The sequence below is a fragment of the Thamnophis sirtalis genome, unplaced genomic scaffold (assembly GCF_051295495.1).
Source record: "Thamnophis sirtalis isolate CommonGarterSnake01/CBP01778 unplaced genomic scaffold, rThaSir2_p1.2 scaffold_4, whole genome shotgun sequence".
NCBI lineage: Eukaryota > Metazoa > Chordata > Lepidosauria > Squamata > Natricidae > Thamnophis > Thamnophis sirtalis.
Genome location: NW_028261384.1, coordinates 31,545,034 through 31,568,868, shown reverse-complemented (window position 1 = coordinate 31,568,868; position 23,835 = coordinate 31,545,034). Strand labels below are relative to the sequence as shown.

Here is a 23,835-nt window from a genome sequence, read left to right as displayed (position 1 = left end):
CTAAAGGACATGAACCAGGTTATGGTTCAAGCTTTTTGTATGAAGGCAGAAGCTCACAGATGCAAACCTAGCTAAAGTGTTCTGTGAAGGGCAGTTACTTCTGGTCCCACAGCTGAAAAGAACCTTCTGTTTGAGGATAGCTTAGCTGCTGGGACAGCCCTTTGGAGCCAATTTCTGGCTCTTTTCTTATGGCTTTTTTGGATCACAATCCTGTTGTAATAAAAGCCAGCATTTCCATATCATTCCCTATTTCCATCAGCACTTAGATTTAATGTTCCAAATATCAATGCTATTATTTAATTCATAACTTTTGTTTTATTTTTAGGGAAAAGAGAAACATGCAAACACCAGAGTAAGTGTCTTCTTCTTTCCTGTTATTTTCTCCCATCTTTTAATTTAAGCATTTCCTAGGAGCTTCTCATGCTTCATATACATGTATACCATTTTCATCCTCATTATCTTGTCCTTCATTGCCAAGTTAGCTGCTTTGGAAAAAAAATACTTATAAGGAGTTGAATAGGGCAAAATAAAAAGGGCTAACATTAATAATAAAATAGATTAAAACCAAAATTTGTACTTCTGGATTTTGAAAGGATTAAATCCATATCTAAAGGTAGTTCTTCAACAATCTGATGCCTTGCAGATCTGCTGAACTATAATTCCAAAATTCCTACTGAGCATCCTCTTGTTAACTGAGAATTTTGGGACTATAATTCTATCCTATCTGTAAAGTGCTTCCTTTTGATAAATATTCATAGGATAATTAAAAGATTAAAATTCTGATTTGTGAAAGGAGTATCTTAAGTTCAGAACATTTGTTTTCTGAATAAGGAGCCAAATAATTATAAAACTGAAAGCAGTAATATATGAGCTTGATTATACAGAGTTCCTTCAGTGGAATAGATTTCTGATACTTAAGAACAGGAGAAGGAAATTCTGATCCTCATAGTGTTGCCAAATTATGAATTCCTGGAACTCAAGCAAGATGGTCCAAGTTGGGAGCTTTATTACAACAACATCTAAAAGGATATGGATTGCTCATCCATCCAAAACAAGAGGATTTGTTACCTTTTCAGTGTTGCTAAATACATCTCCTAGTGTTAGCAATGCTGGCTGTGGATGATGGAAACTTTAATTCAATAATGTATGATGGGCTACAGTTTTATAATGGTAATTCTATAGCACAAATAGGCTAAACAGACATGTAAATTATATTGAATCTATAAAGTTTTTCATATATAGTACTGTGCAAAAATTGTAGGCAGGTGTGAAAAAATTCTATAAATAAAGAATGCTTTCAGAAATATAAATAATGATTGTTTATTTGTGTCAATTTTAAAAATGCAAAGTGAGCGAACAAAAGAAAAATCTAAATCAAATCAATATTGGTGTGACTTCCCTTTGACTTCAAAACAGCAGCAATTCTTCTAGGTGCACTTGCACCCAGTTTTTGAAGAAACTCGGCTGGTAGGTTGTTCCAAACATCTTGGAGAACTAACCACAGATCTTCTGTGGATGTAGGCTTTCTCACATCCTTCTGTAATCCCAGACACACTCAATGATGTTGAGATAGGGGCTCTGTAGGGGCCATGCCATCACTTCCAGGACTTCTTGTTCTTTACGCTGAACATAGTTCTTAATGACTTTGACTGTATGCTTGGGGTCGTTGTCCTGCTGCAGAATAAATTTGGGACCAATCATATGCCTCCTTGATGGATAAGTATCTGCCTGTATTTCTCAGCATTGAGAACACCATTAATCCTGACCAAATCTCCAACTCCATTTGCAGAAATGTAGCCCCAAACGTTCAAGGAACCTCCACCATGCTTCACTGTTGCCTGCAGACACTCATTATTGTACCGCTCTCCAGCCCTTTGACAAACAAACTGCCTTCTGCTACAGCCAAATAGTTCAAATTTTGACCCATCAGTCCAGAGCACCTGCTGCCATTTTTCTGCACCCCAGTTCCTATGTTTTTCGTGCATACTTTAGTCGATTGGCCTTGTTCCCAGGTCGGAGGTGTGGCTTTTTGGCTGCAACTCTTCCATGAAGACCACTTCTGGCCAGACTTCTCCGGACAGTAGATGGATGTACTTGGATCCCACTGTTTTCTGCCAGTTCTGAGCTGATGGCACTGCTGGACATCTTCCGATTTTGAAGGGTAATAAGCTTGATGTGTATTTCATCTGCTGCACTGAGTTTCCTTGGCCAACCACTGGGTCTACAATTCTCAACATTGCCCATTTCTTTGTGCTTCTTCAAAAGAGCTTGAACAGTACATCTTGAAACCCCAGTCTGCTTTGAAATCTTTGTCTGGCAGAGACCTTGTTGATGCAGTATAACTAACTTGTGTCTTGTTGCTGTGCTCAATCTTGCCATGACATGAAACTGTCTTTCACAACCTCACCTTGATAGCAGAGTTTGGCTGTTCCTCACCCAGTTTTAAGTCTCCTACACAGCGGTTTCTGTTTCGGTTCATGACTGGGTTTCAACGTACGTGTGACACTGATGATCATTAGCACCTGTTTGGATATAATTGGTTGATCATACACCAGACTATAATCCTGCAAAGTCCCTGACTTTGTGCAAGTGTACCTATGAGAATTGATGCTGGTTTGACGGCAAAAGGTAGTAACACCAAATATTGATTTGATTTAGATATTTTTTTTTGTTTGCTCACTTTGCATTTTGAAAATTGACAAAAATAAACAATCATTATTTATATTTCTGGAAGATTCTTTGTTTACAGCATTTTTTCACGCTTGCCTACAACTTTTGCACAGTACTGTAATTAGAAGTAAAGTCAAACTAGAAAGAACGTCAATTGTGGGACTGAATTTTAATAGGTTCTAAATATCAGCTGTGTATGTTTATGGCAGCTCTTCATTTTATTAATTTTCCAGTGTTTTGACTCTCAGAAAGGCTGCCTTTGGTATTGGTGGAAATTTCTTCCCTGAAACAAATTTCAGCTGGTTTTGAAAGAGGGAAATATTAACCATAATGATCTAAAGAAATAATCACTATATATTGTTATCTAATTATGATCCACTCTTTGTTGTATGGGAAAAAGGTATCCCAAATGCAGTAAACTTCAGATCATCTTTTAATTCCTATTGAGGAACTGGGAATAAGATTGAATGGACTGGATGAAATTTTGCAGGTTTTATATAGCCTTTCTTTCTCTTTCTTTCTTTCTTTCTCTTTCCTTCCTTCCATTCTTTTCTTTTTCTTTTCTTTCTTCCTCTTTCCTTCCTTCCCTCCCTCCCCCTATTTCTTTCTTTCTTTCATCTCTGTCTCTCTCTCTCTCCTTCTACCTACCTACCTACCTACCTACCTACCTACCTACCTACCTACCTACCTACCTACCTACCTACCTACTTACCTACTCTATCTTGTTTGAAGCATATAAAAAATTTACTGAATATTATTTTGGTATAAGGTAGTCCTTATTTAGTGACTATCCTTTTAACTGTTTGCAGTTATCACAGTGATGAAAAAGTAACTCTACAACCAATCCTTGCATTTGCAACCTTCACAGGTCTATAAAACAAAGGAAACCTGAAGTAAGATCATAAGCATAGTTTCACTTAGGTTGTTTCACTTAATGACTTAGGTTGTTTCACTTAATGACTGAAAGACAATTGCTAAATGAGAACTGTCTTTCTCAGTAGGGTTATATCTCTGTACTATTAAAACAATAGTGTCTGTTTGATAGTTTGCAACCTTTCCTAAAACACTGCATCATTGGGCAAAACTTTGCCTACAAGGTTTTGAGCTAACTAACAGAATGCAGGGACCTATTACTCCCAAAGTAATAAAACTCAGGAATTTTGTTGCTGTATCGATGCTGCTGCACTGCTGCTATTCAGGGCTACCACAGCCCATTGTCAGCTGCTATCATGGGAGACTCATTTTCACTATTCGCTGGCAGTTTCCCATAAGTCCATGGGGCCCCAGAAGGAACTGGTGGGATTGTCAACACTCCTTGCCACCTTCCCTATCAGACACTTTACTTGTGGCAAGCTTGTAGAAGAAAGTCAATGAAGAAATGGTGCATCCTCAACCAGTCCCTCTTTGTTTGCATATGCTTCCTCCCCACCCCCACACTCCTCGGTCCCTTCACCATGTGGCAGCAGCCCCCTACCTGCTTGCTGAGAAGAAAAGGTAGATGGAGAGAAGAAAAAGAGGGAAAAAGGAAGCAAAGGAATAGGGAGAAAGATGGGGAGAGAAAAAAGGAAACCAGATTTCCAATGTCAACTGATAAATTCCTGCAAGGAAGCTCAGTCAAGAAGCCGACAGGAAGTTGGAAGTTTCCACTGAATTTTTACCTGCCTATGATCTTTTTCTTTGTTTTCGTAAGGAAATGAAATCATGAGACAATTGTGCCCTGTGTGTGTGTGTGTGTGTGTGCACGCACGCCTGTGTGTAACATTTCCCCCCCAAAATAACATTCAATAATTTTTTATATAGATCATATCTTTTGAATTTATTTGACAATAATTTGTTTGAGATTATTTTTTTGCAGCACTCATTATGATAAGGCCTGTTTAAAAAAAATGTTTCCTTTTTATCTAGTATTCAGCTGGTCCATCACAGTGCCATTCAGAAATCCACAAAAGAACTCCGGGAGATGGCAAAAAACAGGGAGATAGCATGGCCACTCTCGACACTTCCTGTTTTTCACCCAGTCACTGGTGAGATTGTACCACCTGTTCACCCAGACAATTATGACAATACTAGCATGCCGCTGATGCAAACACAACAGTAAGTATCACTATAGATTGCTTGAAGAGAGGTGTTTTAATTGAATTTTGATAGACATCTGCTAAGCTTTTTAACTACAAAACTATGGTAATATTACTTTATAAGACAAAGTCTTCAGCCTAGTTGTGGTCCTAGAGTTGTTGAGATTACATTCTCAGAATGTTGTCTGAGATTCTGAATTTTATTTACAGCTCTTGTAGAATGCACAGAAGATGGGAAAGCCACGTAGAACAATTTCAGCTATGCATGCAGAACACATTCTTGTAATTTATTTGTTGTTTGTTTCTGAAAAAAATTATTACAGTTACAATTGACATTGTTACTCAGTTAAAAGGACCTCAAACATTTAGTTATCTAATTTCATTCTTTTATGAAAGCGCTTTGTATCCTTCTCTGTACAGGGACATAGGCCATTCTCTTGTTATCATTTCTGGGATAGTTATTGCTCTCCCTATGCTGAAGCAAATGGAGAATGTTTCTTCCCAAAGAGAAACAAGCAATCTTTCTCTGTGTAATGGACCAAATTATGTTACTTTTTAGGACCATAGAACAGATGACTTCAGATGTTGGGCCCTCTGTGACCTAACGGGCAAGACTTGGCTCATGAGTTCCTACTTTAAGACATCATTTATAGCTGAAGAACTGAATGTCTCTCAGAGATACTTCCAGGGATGAGAAATGGATTACATATGCCCTCTTCCAGTTTTCCTAATATTGCCCTATAGTATCTTAGATTTTCATAATATCATATTCAGATAAATCATATTTGCCATCACTAAAATATACTATCAGATAGCATATCTTTGGTATATGATGTCTGACTAATTAATGTCTTAAAACAAGTGTGATTTATTTTTTGACTTTGGCACCACCACTGCTGCATGTCAGTAATGGGGAACAATGATCAAAATGAGCACAAGATGGAAAATGAAATATTATTTAGTCAAAATATATTCTGGGAAGAGAAGCTTTAATTTGGCTCATTAAAATTTTATATGTAGCATATTAAGCATAAGTTGCTCCAAAGGTTTCAGATATTTCAGGACCTTGAATGATATATCCAGAACTGCCCATTGTGTGCTTCATAGAATCAGCTCTAGCAGGTCATTTTTGGCATTTATAGCTTTAAAAGTTAGGTTTTTTGAAAGGCAATAGAGGCAGTATTAAATATAAATATGTACCCATTTTATGATACTAAATTCCATCTAGCAATTTTTAAGCAATGTGAATAAGTCCAGAAACAAAACGTTTTTTAAAATTATAAATTAACTAGATGATTTATTTATTATGTGTCATTATGTTGGTGTAGATTCCTAAGAATCAGATTATCTTTTCTTTCACCGTTGCAGTATTAGAGCCTTCTGAAGAATGCTAGATCTTCACATAATGTATCTGAAGTAGAATCAATTGAGCCTGGTCATTTGTGCCTTGAATGAAAAATTCGGGTGAATTGTTTGTTGATACATTTGTGTGTTTTCTTGACTGCCTGTGGGATTTTCAGAAGTCTTCTTCAACAGATAGCAATAGATATATATTTTTTAATTAGAGTTAATTTTTATTTATTTATTTGTATGCCGCCCTTCTCCAGGAGGGACTCAGGGTGGCGAACAACTCAAAGGGGAAAGGGAACATAAACAACAGTACATATAATTAAAATACACGAAAATCACACAGCCATACCAGTCGAGAGGGGAGGGGAACTCATCAACCCCAGGCCTGCCGGCACAGCCAGGTTTTGACGGCTTTCCGGAAGGCCTGGAGAGAGGTGAGGGTCCGGATCTCCGCGGGGAGTTCATTCCAAAGGGCCGGAGCTGCTACAGAGAAGGCCCTCCCCCGGGTAGTAGCCAGATGGCATTGGCTGGTGGACGGAAGCCGGAGGAGGCCGACCCTGTGTGATCTGACGGGTCTTTGGGAGGTATTATTGCCTTCAAGTAGAATGACTCTTATCTTGAATAGCTAGGGGGTGAATACTTCTGATTTTAATGAGAGATGGTGATAGTATTTTATAATTTCTGTTTGTAGAAAATCAATAAAGAGCTATTCTGGCATCATAAAAACTAAAAAAATTGGAGATGATTTACCTTTAAAGGATTATATAGTATTATATTTCCTAAGACATAGTATATGTAATGTATGTATGTATGCGTATATATATATATAGGCAGCTATCAAATATTGATAACATATTGATAAAGAGAAAAATGATATGCAAATAATAGACCAAAAGAAATGCAAAAGAAAGCAGAATGATCACAAAAGCATTAGATTTCCCCACTTTTGAAAGAACTTTATTTTTGCTTCATAAAAGTAGGTATGATAGCCAAAATAATTTAAAATGTCATTTTTATAAATCCCAATTAGCAAACAATTGTACAATATAAACTTTTCTGTTTGGAGGACTAATTAGGTTAGGTTATGTGGGTAGGTTATTTTCTGAAATATGTCTTTGATATCCTTTTACACATAACATCATTTATTTTCTGCCGTGTATATATGCATATAGAGGAAAACTGCTACTGTAATCACAGTGAAAATAAATGCAGTCTTTTTGCATTCTTATTTTTATGGATTCTAAATTACATAACAAGAAAGAACAATGGCATCTATTGTTTACAAACATAATAGCATATTAAAAGTTTTTAAAATTATTATTTATAGGAACCTGCCTCATCAGACTCAGATTCCTCAGCAGCAAACAGAAGGTGATTTTTATGTTTTTTAAATAAAAATAAATGAGCCGGGTTATAAAGAAATGAAATTTACATAAAATGGAAATAGTATGGAGTCATACAAAATACTGTGTTCCAGAAGTTCTGACTTCATTTCAGAGTAACTAATGTTCAGATTAAACAAAATCTGAAACAAAAAATTGTTTCTTCCTAGATTGGTTAAATGAAACACAAAAATGGTCATGGATTCTCTATTTCTAGAAAATAATGGGATTCAGAACAACTGTTGTCTACTGATCTGTAGAATACCCAGTTCTAAGAGCCATGTCGGTTATTGAGTTCACAGCAGCAATAACAGTAATAGCAATAACTCAATACATTGCTGATGTCTTGTTGAGTTTAGCTGTGAATATCATTCTGTTGATTGTGGAGGCTCCAAAATATATTTGAAGATGAAAGCACTTACATATATAAAGCCTCTAGAATCTCAACCCCAAGAGAAACTAAGAATGCACATACCTAAATAGCAGGTTAACCAAAGCAATCAGTGCTGCACTTTTTGTTTTTTCCTGTCTTGTCTGGGAATATAGTACATATGCATGAACACACACCTTTAAAGTGATTTCAACATTATATCAGCTTATCATTTGAAAACCATAGGACATTAATTCACCAACTCCAATTTACATTCAAGAACCTGTGCAAGAAACAGCAGCAGCATATATTCTGGACAGCCAAAGCAAAGTATGATAGCAAAAAACAATCCGCTTTTTATTCAGCCTGGGCTGTCTGGTCTGCTAGTAGCCAGAATATCACCCCTTTGAAGAAAAACCCTAGTCTAGTCTAGTCAAGATCCCTTGTAACAATTTCTTCTTTTGTAGTTCATTCTTTAGTCACTATCTGTTAAGAATGATTAAATCCAGAATGACCCCTTGCCATACCATGCACTCTATAATGCCTGCTTTTCTCCAAAGCTCCAGCCAGATCACATGACCATCCAACTTAAATCAGGACAAATAGAGACAAAACTATTCCTCCTCTCTGATGGTCCAAACTCAAGCTTTCAAAATATAACAGTTTAACACCCAAAAGAAAGAGAACATAATATCTAACTATATAGCTGGAACAGAACACTTGTGGTAGACTATAACATTTTGGACCCGCATCTAGATTCAACCAGTCCTGCCCTGTAATCTGTTTGCAACAGAAGTATATGTTTCAGTTCATCAACAGAGAATCCAAAACGGGCTACACATTGCATGAATACATATGAAGGAGATTTTGCAGATCCCTATTACTGAACAGACTTATTGCAATCTTTTCTTTTTCTTTAATTTAGTATTAGATTAGTTCTTGGACCATCAATCAGAGCAGAATGAGAAGAGATGGGGAGATTTGCATTACTGTTAATTATCAAAATTCATTTAAATGCAGTTATGTTAACATAGATATTGGAGGCAGGCAATAAATTAAGCTTTGGGCTATGCAGGCCACAAGGAATTTTTTTTTTGAACCTGGAGGTTCATCTGAACCATTTCAGGTCAGGTATGGCTTGGCAAATCCAAAACCTGAAATACTTGATTTTTCAAGGATTTGGACAAAACAAAATCCAGATGGATTTCCTAATATTTGTGCAAATCACTTCGTCTTTTGTCTCTGCGTGGCCCAGCTGTCATATTCCATATGTCATTTCTTGCCTGAGCTGCTGCCAATGTCTCATCAATCCCCATCCCACTAACCCCCTCCCTCTCCTTTCAGCTACACAGAATGTCCCAATATGGCATATATTCCATCAGTTTGCTCATTCCCTTGATCTTCTGAATGCCTTCCCTTTTCTCCCTTCCCATATCTTGTGAACTACTGTTATGGAATTTCTATTGGCTCTTCCTCTGGAACAAAAGAACTTCATTTCATCTTATACATGAAGGAAAACAGCCCAATTTTGATCTGGGAAAGCTATCTAAATCCAGCTATGCTCCTCAAGTAAAGGTTTATGTGAAACATTTTGCACATGCTTCATAAATGGCAAAAACTAGATAGAAGATTCACCTAGGAAGATAATTGAGCAGCATTTTAAAAAGTAATTTATGCTAAGTTTTGATACAGTATAATAATCCATTTCATGCAGCCAATGTGCTTGGTAACCGTCAAGTGTTAGAAACTTCACATAACTGATAAATTGATGTTAAACTAAAAAATCTATGCTACTGTAAAGTGTTCATCAGTCTTCAAGGTACCACAACTCTCTAGTTTTTGCTGCAAAAACTTTGAAGGCCACCCCTCTGGAAAATTATGACAGGAATTCATTTGTGAGAGATGTGTATTCAATTTATTTATTTTTATTACTGCTTTCGGGGACTAAAGGAGAATTTCGCATGACAACATTTCAAAGATTGGAGGCAAGTATTACATTAGTATCACTTTTTTTTCTACCCAGTGAAAAACAGTGATAAAAGAATCTAAGCTCCTGCGTTGCTAATCTGGTTTCCAGCAATTACAGACAGCATAACCAGTAATATGGGCTGCTGGGAATCATAGTTCAGGAACACTTGAAGTTACAAATTCCATCCTTGTTTATTTTATCTTTATTGTCTTTATTTTTATGCATTCCAGATATTCACTTTTTTAGCTTTATGCAGAACAAGTTCAATATATCAGTTGCTTCTTAAATCTGATACAGATTCATCATGATTATCCTATAATTTAAAACTACATTAACTTTTGAATCTAATACCCTTATCAATTGTCGTTTTCAGGTAAATGGTATCCCTGAAGAAAGAAAATTTACAGAAGCGATTAATTTGTAATTAAATCAAACACCAATACAAGATTTCATTTCCTTATTTGCTCCATTGACACATGAATGTTTCTAATGCATGCCTAGAGAATATTCTGATGTCAAGTATCATTTCCATATTGTTATATGTACTGTATCTTTTTATACTTTGGATATTTTCAACAAATTTGTAAAATACTAATTTTTATATTAGTTAATTAAAACATTTATAAGGCACTCAGCTATTCATTATTTCAACTAGACATTGTTAAAAGTATTCTTTTGTACTATGTAAAATGTCCAGTATTCATGTTAAGGTTTTGTTAGAAAACTAAAAAGTGAAGTTAAAGCATGTTGCATTTTAATTTAATGGAGTCTTTTTGCAGGAAATTTTGAACTAAGTGTAATTCTTTTTCTGCCATGCTTTGTATATGGAAATTGTTAAATCAGAAAACCAGCAATACTAGATGTTAATTAAGAATATATTCCATTCTTAGCACTAATCTTGATTTCCTGTGCTATTATTCCATACTGTATTTTTAGAATGAAAATGGATATCTTAGCATTATTTTTCATTACTCCAGCTACATCTAGTTTAATGAAGGTTTTTTTAAATTGCAATTTGCTAAATATTTCTAATTCCTAATGACCTATCCCCAAATGAAAATATATTACATATTCTTCTGTTGCATATTCTAAATAAATTGGAGATTCTAAATATTGAATGAGTTGCTTTTGTCCAATGAGATACTGATGGTGCTGCCCTTGAACACTTAAGCACACATCCACACACAACGAGGTGTGGATCTTTAAACCTCGTGACATCTTAGGAAGAAATCTTTTTGCATAATGCATTCAAGGAACTTGCCTTACTGTCATGCAGTTTCTTCATCAAATTTTAGAGATATTTTTTCATATTCAATTGTTGCAGTTTCTAACAATGGGCATCTAATTGCTATACAAATTTGATCTGCTGAGAAAGGTTTCTGGAATAGATCAGTTATTCCAAAAATTACAGGTGAATGGTGAGTGAGTCCTTCATCCCTTGAGAATGCAGTTATAAAAAAGTGATTTTGAAAATTGGCAAATAGGAGACGCAAATAATAAAATGAAGGAAAATATACTACTGCTGATTTAAGAAAGATGAATCAAGAAATGAATACCCACAACTGAGATATATGCTATTATTTAATTAATTTATTAAATGCCATACATCTCCCATGGCATGATTCTGGGGACCTTACAATGTTAAAAAAATATGAAAACATGAATATAATAAAACAAATTAAGCACTATAAAAGTATAAATTATCAATTATAACTAAAAGATGGGGGAGGGGAGTAGGATTAGGGGAGGGGAGATCTGTTTTTAATCTATCAATCACCACCTGTGTGATGGTCCCCCATTGGAATCTCCTGGGCAAACTAGCAGAGCCAGATTTTCAAGCGCTTGGCATCCCAGAAAGCTTGAAGATTCCTTTTTCTTTAAGCAGGCAATTGACCTCAACTGGTAGCCACTTTAGCCATCTTATCCTGTGACGAATTTTACTAAGGATTAGTTTATTGTTAAAAAAACCACACAAAACTGACCAATGGAGACGACATAAAATTTGTGATGATAAAACAACTATTCATTTTCTGTCCTATGATCTGGGAAAGTCACCTGAGGATTTGCTGAAGAATGTGAAAAGATCCTTTATTCTTTGTTAAATAAGAGTTTAGTTTCTAAAGCAGATCTCAGTGAGTGAAAGTAGAGCTATTTTTACAGGTTGCTATGGGGATGTAGTTTAATATTTATATAAAACTTTTTAACAGCCATTTAATTTTTCAACCAAATTTAAGCAACAAAGTTTTGCGCAATTTGTGTTTGCATAATATGCACAATACCATTGTTACTCCTATAGTTATGAGGAGCAAAGAAAGTTGTTTTCTAGACATGAAACATTCAAGATACTTCGAGCTGTTCCAACATAATATTCAAACAATTTCATTTTTTGTGTAGCATAACCCAATTGAAACATTGTATCAAAATGAAGCTCCTTATTGTGTTTTTCATGAAGGAATTGTAATTCAAGGTCATTTTCCTTTTCTGCAAATCTGATAAACAGTAATTTTAAATTATATACAGCAAAACATTAGGTCCTATTTTTTTACTGGAGCCTTTTATGAAAGGATTATTTTTAACAATATATTTGCAATATTTTATATAAGAATTGTATAAGTAATATTGTAGTATTTTCATGTATTTTATGTCAGAGGATAAGCCAGGGATTTTTTAAAAACTTACTTTTTAAAAAAAAATAAAAGACACACATACACATAACACTCCTTTACTTAACTGATGCTCCTTTAGTACAAAAATAAGCACTTACACCACATTTATTTAAACCTTAAATTACTTCATATTTTTCACATAAATTTGAAATATATTCTTTAAAAAATATATAGCAAACAAGTGCAATATTTCAAACTTAAAAAATAATCTTTAACCAAATCTGTACAACAGATAAATAAAATATCTATAGTACTCAAATTGTAACATAACAAAACACTCCCAAATGAACAAAAATTCTCACTGGATCTCATTTGTACATTCAATTCCTGACTTGCCAGCTATTACATCCATGTTAAACAAAACTGAAGAAAAAAAATGCAAATCATTAATGGTAAAACAACTTTTCACACCTGTTGAAATAAATGGTCAGATAAACACAGGACTTACACAAGAAGCTAATGTAACAAACATTTAACATTTTGGAACCTATTATTATTCCTATTATTATTTAGTGGGATTTCCTCTTCTCATTTCCCATTGTTTAGTATAATCTATTACAATGGGAATTATGAGTTCCTAATTCCATACATCAAAACACACTAATAAATAAAAAGCCCTATAATTGCACATATGCATAGTAAACAATACTGTCTATTCATTCTTCAAGTGCTAAAACTGGATGCAACATGCAGACATATTAGGGACATGTTGCAACTGATATCAAAGATAAGTCCCCAATGAACATACCATTAACATACCTCCTAAGGTGTTATTTTTTTAAAGGCAGACATGTCTTTGCCAAAAAACTCCTGAAGCACTTCAAAATGCTCTTTAGTTTTCAATGCCCCAAAATGTAAAAAAAAAAAAAAAAAAAAGTAGATTAAACACACCATTTCACCACAAACCTCCAGTTTTCAAACTTAGTGCTAAAGCTGATACTGATAAAAAGCCAATGAGGGATAGGTTTTAAAAATTCTGAATTTTTAATGTGAATATGCATCTTAGAAGCTACATATTCCACACATGTTAGTATACTGGATAATACTTATAATCTTATTTTGACTACAAATTGCCCAGAATACACTCCAAATTGCCAGAATTAAAATATCAGAATTGGCATATTCCACTTAATTTTTTCAGATTAAGTCATACTATTTCCTTCAAATTCAATTATTATATACGGCATTAAACCTATGCACAGCATGCTTAGGAAGAGGGACAGAAATATTACTGAGAATATAGCTAAATATTAATGGAATTTAAAGGGCATATGTAAACCACAATGAAGCATTTTGTATTTTAAAACTTTATAATACTATTCCCGAACTACCTGTTTTGCATGGGATTGTGCATGATTAATTTCAAAAAGAAATTACAACAGCTTCATAGCCCTTTTAAAACAGTGATTGGTAAAATAGCTTTGAAATTCCTATATTTGAGGAGGTAATTTTTTTTGTCCTTACTTCTCATGCAGTCCATGCAAATTCTGAATAATTCTCCCAAGCCAAAAAGTAATTCTTACAGAAATGATAGAACAATCACAGCTAAATGCCCAACTTCTTTGAAGAAGTGTGTCAGATAAAGTTATCTGGTTCCAATGAAATTCTTTTCATGAAAAAAAGAAAAACTGAAGTAAAATGTAACTCAGCAGTATACCAGAAAGGAAAATCTCAGGAAATATTACATTTTCAATTAACTAAAGACTTGAAAATACTGATTAAAAATAAACAGTGGAAGAAAAATAAGACTGCTCAAAATATTCAAAATGAATGTCAATCATTATACACAGAGAATTTGCTGAAGATCTACTGAACTGAAATGCAGTTTGTAAACATTAAGATTATATTTCAGTGTCTTTTTATCCCTCAGTTCTTGACAATTCCCCAGAAGTAATACATATACTTAGAAATTTAAAATAAATCACTACAGACATTTTGTTCCCAGATGCTATGCAGTATTTTGTTGAAGCCTTATGGTCTTCAATGATTTCTCTATGTGATTCCAGGAATTCAAAATGCCATCAAGAGGTGAGTTATGTAATTTGTTGCAGCATAAGCAGTTTTGTTTTTCCATACAGTGAATGTAAATAATTATTAATCATTTTAAGAAATGCTTCCAGAAAAAGTCTTAAATGCCTTTAGCTGAGCTCATTTTGCTCGATTGTACATTAATTTTAGAAAGATTTGTAAACAGAATAATCCTCCAGCAGAAAAATCATTTTTTTTCTCCCCATAGTGTTATATATAATGCATTCCTATTTTCCTGAATTGATGTTATCCTTAGACAACATATACATGTTTAGTGTACTTCCTATGTTTCTTTTTCTTGTGCTCCACAGGAACAGAAACAGAGTTGGGGGAGTATGTAATTCCAGCTGATTTTCATTTATTCAGGAGATATAAAATGAAGCAGAAGCAATGACTGAAGGATTTTGTGAAAGTTAACACCTTCACTGTTTTTGAAAAGATGATAAAAAGAGAAATCCGGAGAAAAACACACATGCCCATATTAATCTTTTCAGCAGCATTACATTATCTTTTGGAACAACAATCTGTGCAAGATCATTTGTGATCTGGGAAATTTCATGAGCCACACAGACAAATATAAAAGTGCTGACAATAATATTGAGCATGGGGGTTCCTGGAATAAGGACCAAGATTCCTTTTGTATCTGCTGCCAGCCAAATGTGATACTGACAGATGAAGAGCTGGAAAGAAAATATAATAAGAATTAGAATTATGGGATACTGGACATTTGAACACATGGGCTGCTACTACATACTGTAAGCTTAGTGAAACAGATTATCTCTATAGCAGCAAAGCATCATTACTAAGCTACTAACTGATGAAGAAGCAAACTCCCTCTAGTAAGGGTTGGTGACTTTTATTCAATCTGGAATATAAATTGCTTTCTTTATTCACAGTGAATATCAAATCTAAATTGCTTTGTACAAATGGGGGGGGGGAATCATAGTTTCACCACTGCGTGGTGGCATAGTACTTAAGAGTGCAGTATTAGAGGTTAACTCTGCTGATTGCCAGTAGTTTGTTCCTGACAGGTACAAGGTTGACTCAGCCTTCCATCCTTCCGAGGTTGGTAAATGAGGATTCAGACTGTTGGGGGCAATAGGTGGACTTTAAACCACTTAGAGAGGGCTGTAAAGCACTGTGAAGCGGTAAATAAGTCTAAGTGGTATTGCTTTTGATATATATTAGTTCTGTCAATGCAATCCAATAATGTTCTCTTCTGCGATTTTCACCACGTAAGCCATATGAGAGCCAAGGTGGCGCAGTGGTTAAATGCAGCACTGCAGGCTACTGCTAGATCAGCAGTTCAAATCTCACCGGCTCAGGGTTGACTCAGCCTTCCATCCTTCCGAGGTGGGTAAAATGAGGACCCAGATTGTTGGGGGCAATATGCTGACTCTCTGTAAACCGCTTAGAGAGGGCTGAAAGCCCTATGAAGCAGTATATAAGTCTACTGCTATTGCTATTGCTATATGGTGACGTTTGTTGCAATAACAGAATGAAACATCTGTCAAGTCACTCGGGAGGCTTGGATGCCTAAGGGTAGATTTTTAACGTGAGTATCCTAGTGGTATTTATGTTAAACTGCTACATGACACTCCTTTCAAAACTGTCCATATTTGCATAATTGTCCATGTGGGTTACAAGGCCTGATGATTGTACTTCATCTTTAGAAAAAATATCGGGTCAAAACAATGGGATGAGACCCCAGGTAAAAATATGGTAATAGCCAAGTAAAACATGCATTTTCATTTAATTCTATTTAACTTTACTTCGTTTTGTATCCCATTAAAAATTGCAATCAAGAAGGAATATTTTAAAGTCAATATAGAACACAATCCACATGCTTTCTATGTGATGCTTTATTAATGAATTCTTATTACACCCAATTTAGATGTTTCAGTTTTAAAATTAGAACTATGTGATGCTACTTGCCTCAAGAGAAATTCTGCCAAACCATGCAAAAAATGAACTGTATACTGAACGAGCATAGCCAGGTATATTCCTAATTAGGATGAAAGCTAAAATCTGAAAGACAAAAACAAAATACCATGTAAAATATATAGCCAGTTTATTCTATGCATTTAGGTTACACAACCAACTGAAGATTATAAGAAATTCAAATTCTGTTAACATGAAAATTACCAAGGAATAAGCAAACTGCTAAATTTTATCAGATACAAAAATTACAACCTACACCTGAATATCTTTACAAATACTTTCCTCAAAAATGAGGACCTATTAGTCCTAAATTGAGTAACAACAAATTGCTGAGCTAAGTTCAAGCCAACCTGAGTTCAACACACAGTGAACAATTTCTGCTTCAAGAGTCACATATATTGCTAAGATTTAAAGGACTGCAAGTGTCTATATGCATATGTGTTGTGGCCCAGCAGGAGCCGTTGGAGCTGCTACCAGACTCCGACAGCGAGGTGCCCTATGAGTCAGCCCTGGAGGATGTGGAGGACCCTGGACAGGGTTCTGACTCCGAGCAGGGCACCGAGAGACTGGTTGGCCACCAGGTGGCGCCTGACCCTTGGATCAGTGGGGAGGAGACAAGGGAGAGGGATCCAGAAACCAACAGTGAGTTGTTCTGGGATGCACGCAATCGAAGAGCTACTTGTCAAGAACAACTACGTAATTACAGGAGGTAATTACGCTCAGCTGATAGTCATTAGGCTCCTCTCCAGACTATAAAAAAGACTGCTTGTGCCACGCCCTTCTTGCAGAAGTCAACGCTTTGACTAAAGAGAAACAAATTTGGCAGGCTGGATTGCTGCCAGTTTTTGTTCAGCCACCGAGAGTCTGGTCTTGTTATTAAAGGACATTCTCATTAAGCGTGTCTCGGCTTTCGTTACTGGACGAAGGAGGGGTCAGAACACATATGTATGATTATCATGCTAGAGTGCATGCTTTAGCTTCTTGAGGCTTTCATATGATACAAAAAAGAAATCTGGAACAAAGATTTACTAGATATTCTGAAGAATCCTATTCCAATGTCTACCAGGATTAATTTAAAAGAGAAAAAAAAATCTTAAATCTAAAATATTTTTCTGTACAGTTGTTGGGAGACTGAAAGCAGGGATGTGCACTTTTTTTCATTTGCTCCCAAAATATTTCATTTAGGAATACATCAATACTGGCATTATGGATATGATTTGTGCTTTTCTAAAAGTACATTCATCACAGATGGTATTCCAGATTATTATTTTGCAGAACAAAATAATAATGAAGAATGTCAAAAATGCCCATACTGACATGCTCTTGGGAATAACTGTAAAATTTCATGAGAAAACACTGTCTCATTTTGCACATCTCTGATTAGAAGTATTTCAGTTATAGAATCCATAATTTATGTCTAGTGAAAGAAAAATTAACCAGAAATGCCTGCTATAAACATGTATTATAGCTATATACGCCACTGTGGCAGTCCCCAAGCTTTCCAGGTCCAAAGCAGCAGTGGGAAAGGTGCGGGTTTCATGCACGCAATCTAGCTCCCATGCATGCACAAATAAAATTGTGTGTGCTTGGCAGCCATTTGCATGGCTTGGTTCCCAATGGATCGTAGACTAGTACAGTCCGCAGCCCGAAGGTTAGGGTCCCCTGCTCCATTAATCAACAAAATGCTTAATTATTGAGTCAATTAATTTGGCTTTGCTCTCTTCTTTGTGAATACGAGTTCACAAAGTTCACGAATTTTCTTTATAAAATATAATACTTTGTGCTTTATTAGCTATATGTGTCAATTTAATCATAGATATGGCAAAGAATATAATTACCTGCACAACTGAAACAGAAGGATGCATTTCATTGCATTCAGTTTTATTCTTACAACTACTTGCCCAGATGGAATATGTCTATAAATTTAAAATAAAATAAGAGCCAAATAAAGCAATTATTTTTTCAATTATTTATGAAAACAGATATTGCATTCAGCCTAAGATAAATATCCTTGAAATAATTCAAATTTAAAACACTAATTGTCCCTTTCCATAAGTGTCTATTAGCAGATAGTCTTGGTGACATGTCACTTAAGCCTCCAATTTAATAAAAACAGTATTTAGGCATCGTAGTTTAGAAACGTACCAGAAAAAACACTACTGAAATAAATAAGAAAATATTTGAAACTTTGGTAGGAAAAAGTGGTTCTCCCTTTCCTTCTGAGAGGACATGCCGTTTCTGAAAAGTTAGATAAATGAAAGCAAACAACATTCCATGGAAAACAACCTGTAAGAGAAAAGAATATTGCTTTATCTCAACATTTAACAAACATTAATTTAAGATTATAGTTGGAGTAACATTAAATGTATATTCCCTTTTAAAAATTTTATTTTGCTTTGAAACTGAAATTATAATTTAAACATGAGAATATAGCTATTATAAGATCACATAAAAATATATATGAAAAAATTAAAAATACATACATATCGATCTAATTTCCATCTAAACCACCATTCATAGACGCTCCCATTTAGTTCAAAAAATGTGGACAATGGCCATATAGAAAAAACCTTTTCAAATAGATCCTGTAAGAAACAAACATATATGTTGTACACAACGGCTATGTTACAGTACTAGGTCATCTGACACAAATACTCAATTTCCGTGAGTAGAAATATATTTAGAAGAAAATAAAAGATTCAATTAAAAAATTAGATTTAACATGAGGGCTCATATTGAAAGATGAAATTCTTCTTCATCTTCAGCATTTTAGCAGAGACCTAAAGCTTTTGTGCAAAATTGATTGATATTTGGAACTGGGTATAATTCCATCCACCTTGACTAAAGTCAGTTCCAGCTGAAGAAAAGAACTGCCATCAATATGCTTCACTTATTTTATTTTTTTACATCCCATAAACCTGGCATTTTAACCGGGGTGTGTAGACGTTTTATATCCGCTACATATGAAAGGCAAACATCCAGAAAATATAATTAATCTTAGTATTTAATGATAGGAAAAATGTTATTTCATATCAGATTCCATCTAATGTACGTTAACATTTTTTTTAGCAAAATGGGATTACATTCATGAAGCATTATATCTAATCAATACCTTATACCTGTAGAAAAAAAACAACAGTTTTATTCCTCAACACCTTTTATTCCTAAATACTTTTAAAATGAAATAATTTCATATTTCAATATAATGGCCACATATATTAACCTATTCACTTCCCAAGTCTTAATATAAATACATAGCTAAAACTATTAGTACAATAATTCTTTGAAAAGGAAATAGTATTTTAAGATTAATCATGCGGTATGCATAAGTATAAGGCTGAATTTCCCACTTCCTTAATAGTTTCCAGATCTTTGCCTACTGAACAGCATGTTTACTGTACATATTCAGGATGATTAATTAAAAGGCTAATTATAAAATGGAATGCTAAAAAATACGGAAATATAATATATAGCCAGCAACAGCTACAAACCACTGCAAGGATACACCTTCAGTGATGCATCACACAATTTTCATCATTTATATTCCCTGCTCTCCATAGATACCCATCTGTGTATAGATTTATATGTACAGGCAGTCCTTGACTTATTACATCAATTGAGCCCAAAATTTCTGTTACTGAGACATTTGTTAAGTTAATTTTGTTTCTTGCTATAGTTGTTAAATGAATCACTGCAGTTGTTAAGGGAATAACACAGTTATTGAGTGAATTTGGCTTTCCCCACTGACTTGCTTGTCAGAAGGTGGGTAAAGGGTGATCATATTATCCTGGGCCACTGTAACTGTCATAAATATGAGTCAGTTTTAAAGTATTTGAATTTAGGTCATGCAACCATTGGGTTGTTGCAACAGTCATGAGTGTGAAAAAAGGTCATGTCATTTTTTCAGTATTGTTATAACTTTGAATGATCACTAAATGAACTGTTGTAAGAGGACTACTTGTAATATGACTCCATGGACATCCATATATGTACGTAAAATTCATATTGTACATATCTCCAAATAGTGTAACATTTGGTAAATAGCAATGTCTGCATGCCAAAGTAAATTATTGTATTATGTAACAACATAACATATAAGTATGTGTTTCAGACATGAAAAATATATACAACTCATTCTTCAGCTGTGTCTTCAGAAGTGTAAATTTTTATTACAAAAACGTTTATGAATTTTGGGGATATTAAGTTAAATTATTGATACACAGTTATCTATATACAATTTTAAATATTTGTCACTGTTTCCAAAAATATTTTTTGCATAATTATGATATATTTTTCCAGACAATTCCTAAAACTAGATAAAGAGAACCCAATTAAAGAAATGGGTCAAAAATTATACTTATTTATTTAGGATATATAAAAACAATCATTTTGGGTCATATTTATCCAGAAATACTGAAAAATTTCAGTACTATTCACAAGTCCATAAGCTCCACAGTATGCTTTTGTTTGTGGTGGTTTGGCAATTCTTGTAGTTGTTTCAAAATGTGCTCTTTTGTTTGTTTGCTTGTATGTGTGGGCACTCACACGTACACTTAATAAAACATCCAAATAATCTTTCCTTTGATTTCTGTTTAGAACATTTTTGTTCCTAATATCCTACCACATTTATTAATAGTAGATGTAGAAAAATAAAAAAATAAAAACTCTTAAAACTAAATATCTAACACCCTCTCGCCATAATTAAAAAGCACAGGCTAATGTGCATTATAAAAACAGATGCCTCATTTTTGGATTGTCAGGCATTTCAAAACCCAATTTGTCATAAAATGGTTAATGCATTACCATATAGGTAAAAGCATGTTAATTGTTTTCAACAAAAATACCTTGTTCTTTTCGAACATAATAGATTGTTACCTTGCCTGTTCCAACATTGTAAATGCTTTCTCTTAAGTGTTAATTCTATATTGAATTTGTATTCTACCACACTTAAAGTTCAATACAAACCTCAGAGTATGCTAAAAAATAAATGCAGACAAACAGGAATCCTAATTTTAACAGCAAGCCAGAATGCCAGAAGAAACTACCTGTAGAAAAGCAACAATGAAGAGAAATTATTATTCATTTTTAGAGAAAATTTTCATATTATTTTTAATACAGTAAACACATTGTGTAAATCCTGTGATTAGGTTAATACATTGAATAGCTTTTTTTGGTAAGACTTGGACAACTATATATTGAGCTGCAAGAGAGCACTATAGTCCTTTTTGTAGTGCATCATCCTTTTTCTTTCTGTAGTGCATCATCTATATGTTAGAGCCCACCCACGCCCACTCCCATTTCCAATCTTCCCAGGATTTCCTTCCAGACACTCCCTTCAGCAATCATCACAACCATCAACAACATCTGATCATACCATCCCCAATGAAACCTTTCAACTAGAATTTTCTACAGTCTTGAACTACTTCTTTCTATGGTAACTATATTTAAGATAAGAAACTCGTTTCACTCCATATAATTTTGGTTTGGGCCTGGGCCAAGACCACCTGAAAATAATTGTTTTGTGCATAAAAAGAGCCACATATATATAACTTTTAGTAAATTCCTATTTAGCAAAGATGGGGAAATGAATAGAGAATTTTTAAGATATTCAAATGCTGGGAGAAAAATAATTGAGTATTAAATGGTGATTGTTAGCTATATTAACAGTTTTTGGGTGTAAAATGAAATATTTACCATTGGCTTTCTTCAGGATAATTTGAGGCCACAAAGCTAATGTAATATATATGATTAAAAACCAGAAAGTGACTAGTGGAACGAAGTAATAGAATTGGTAAGATCGATCCATTACAACGCATAGCACCACAACCAGGAAGTTCAGTCGAAACAAAACCTGTTAATATTGAGAAAAATACCTAAGTATATGGCAATGAAATATTAAATAAATTTATCGGTACATTTTAATATAATCTTAATCTGATTGTAATTTCACCAGAAATGTCAGACTATTTTAGGCACATTTGTAGTTTAGATTATTTCTATTACAATTTAGATGAGTAACAATTTTGTAACTCAGGCTCTAAAAAAGTTGAGTTAAAATTCAGTTTAAAAAACTCTTAAAATTCACATATAACACTTTCTTGTTTAGCCACAGGAATCTGCATTCATTTTGGAATATAGATTCAAACTACAGATTTTCAGATCTAGGCAAAATATCTCCCTTTTGCTGCAATAGAGCCAGTCTAAAGCAGATTTGCAGAATTCCAGTTCAGCAGTTCCAGCTAATGATTAGAGATTTAGAAACACATTTATCATATTAGTTTTGTTATCTACAATTACAGGGCCTGATACATTGTGCATGGTAAAGAAAAACGATACAAGATGTTGCTATTAAAGGTGTATCATCTGGAAATTTCACTTCCGTTTTAATGGATGAAATGTCTACATTGTAATTTTAATAAGAGGTAATTTGTAGCTTAGTACTTTGCCCACAAAGCAATTTACAAGTTCTCCAACTTAACCATTTTGCAGTCAAGAACATACACATTGTACTCATAAGATATTGGCAAGATAAAAAAAAAATCTGTCCAATGAATTTAGAGATAAACTGGATGCTAAAATAAAGATCCATTATGAAATTTTCTATAATGCAATATGGTTTGCTTTTAAATAAAAGTAGTTAAGACTTGCCAATCTTGTAAGAGCTAAAATAGCTTTTACGGGATTGAAAGTATGATGGGATATAGTGGGCAAGCCATTACAAGATGAGTAACACTTTTGGTCCAATATTTTTCCCCTCTGGCCATTGATGTGGAAAAAACTGCTCCATGGATCTTCTTGTTGGGAGGGAGAGGCAATCACTAATATTGGTCTGCTTCAGAGGTGGGTTGCTAATTTTTTTACTATGGTTTGGGTGTGCTCCTATATGTGTGCGCTTCTGTGCATGCGCAGAAGTTTCCGGGTGAGTGGGCGGAGCCTCCCACTGCCACTACCTTTTCAACCGATCCAGGCAGAACCAGCAACCACCTCCGGTCTGCTTAGTTCTCAATCTTTATCCTCTCTATCACTATCCTTAAGATTGAAAAAAGAAAATCCACACATCACAACGGTCCACATCTTGCCTATCTCATCTAGTCTACTGCCAGCTTTCTCTACAAACCTGTCATGTTGTAGTTTTCTAGTTGGTGAGCAAGAAAGAAAAAAAAAGTTGGAAAGCCTACCCCTGCCCCCCCACTTCTGGCATGTATCAATCTTAAACATGGTTCATGGTCCCCAGTAGCTTTGGAGCCAGTTCCCAAACAAAGAATGGTTCTAGAGAACTCCGTTCTTTGATATTACTGTGTAGTTCTGCCAATTTTGCCATCTTCTTGTTTCATCTTGATAAGCCACAAGATCCACAATCTTTCTTTAATTTTTTTTTCTTTTC

The 23,835-nt window shown here is 34.5% G+C and overlaps 2 protein-coding genes across 7 annotated transcripts in view; one reads left to right on the top strand and one right to left on the bottom strand.

Moving 5' to 3' along the window:
- SGCE (sarcoglycan epsilon) overlaps window positions 1-10,934 on the top strand; it is a 49,011-nt gene extending 38,077 nt beyond the window's left edge. For 2 of the 4 annotated variants that reach the window (XM_014057480.2, XM_014057483.2), the window contains 5 exons: window positions 326-352; window positions 4,576-4,764; window positions 7,423-7,466; window positions 9,798-9,832; window positions 10,190-10,934. In XM_014057480.2, the coding sequence (XP_013912955.1) occupies window positions 326-352; window positions 4,576-4,764; window positions 7,423-7,466; window positions 9,798-9,832; window positions 10,190-10,240 (346 nt within the window). In that variant the 3' untranslated portion in view covers window positions 10,241-10,934. The remainder of the gene's footprint in view (window positions 1-325; window positions 353-4,575; window positions 4,765-7,422; window positions 7,467-9,797; window positions 9,833-10,189) is intronic. The other 2 variants (XM_014057481.2, XM_014057482.2) reach the window with 2 other exon arrangements.
- Window positions 10,935-12,524: 1,590 nt separating this feature from the next.
- CASD1 (CAS1 domain sialic acid O acetyltransferase 1) overlaps window positions 12,525-23,835 on the bottom strand; it is a 35,859-nt gene continuing 24,548 nt past the window's right edge. For all 3 annotated transcript variants that reach the window (XM_014057485.2, XM_014057487.2, XM_014057488.2), the window contains 7 exons: window positions 22,146-22,302; window positions 21,417-21,496; window positions 18,935-19,036; window positions 18,597-18,737; window positions 18,290-18,367; window positions 16,446-16,538; window positions 12,525-15,190 (listed from right to left, as the gene is read on the bottom strand). In XM_014057485.2, the coding sequence (XP_013912960.1) occupies window positions 14,933-15,190; window positions 16,446-16,538; window positions 18,290-18,367; window positions 18,597-18,737; window positions 18,935-19,036; window positions 21,417-21,496; window positions 22,146-22,302 (909 nt within the window). In that variant the 3' untranslated portion in view covers window positions 12,525-14,932. The remainder of the gene's footprint in view (window positions 15,191-16,445; window positions 16,539-18,289; window positions 18,368-18,596; window positions 18,738-18,934; window positions 19,037-21,416; window positions 21,497-22,145; window positions 22,303-23,835) is intronic.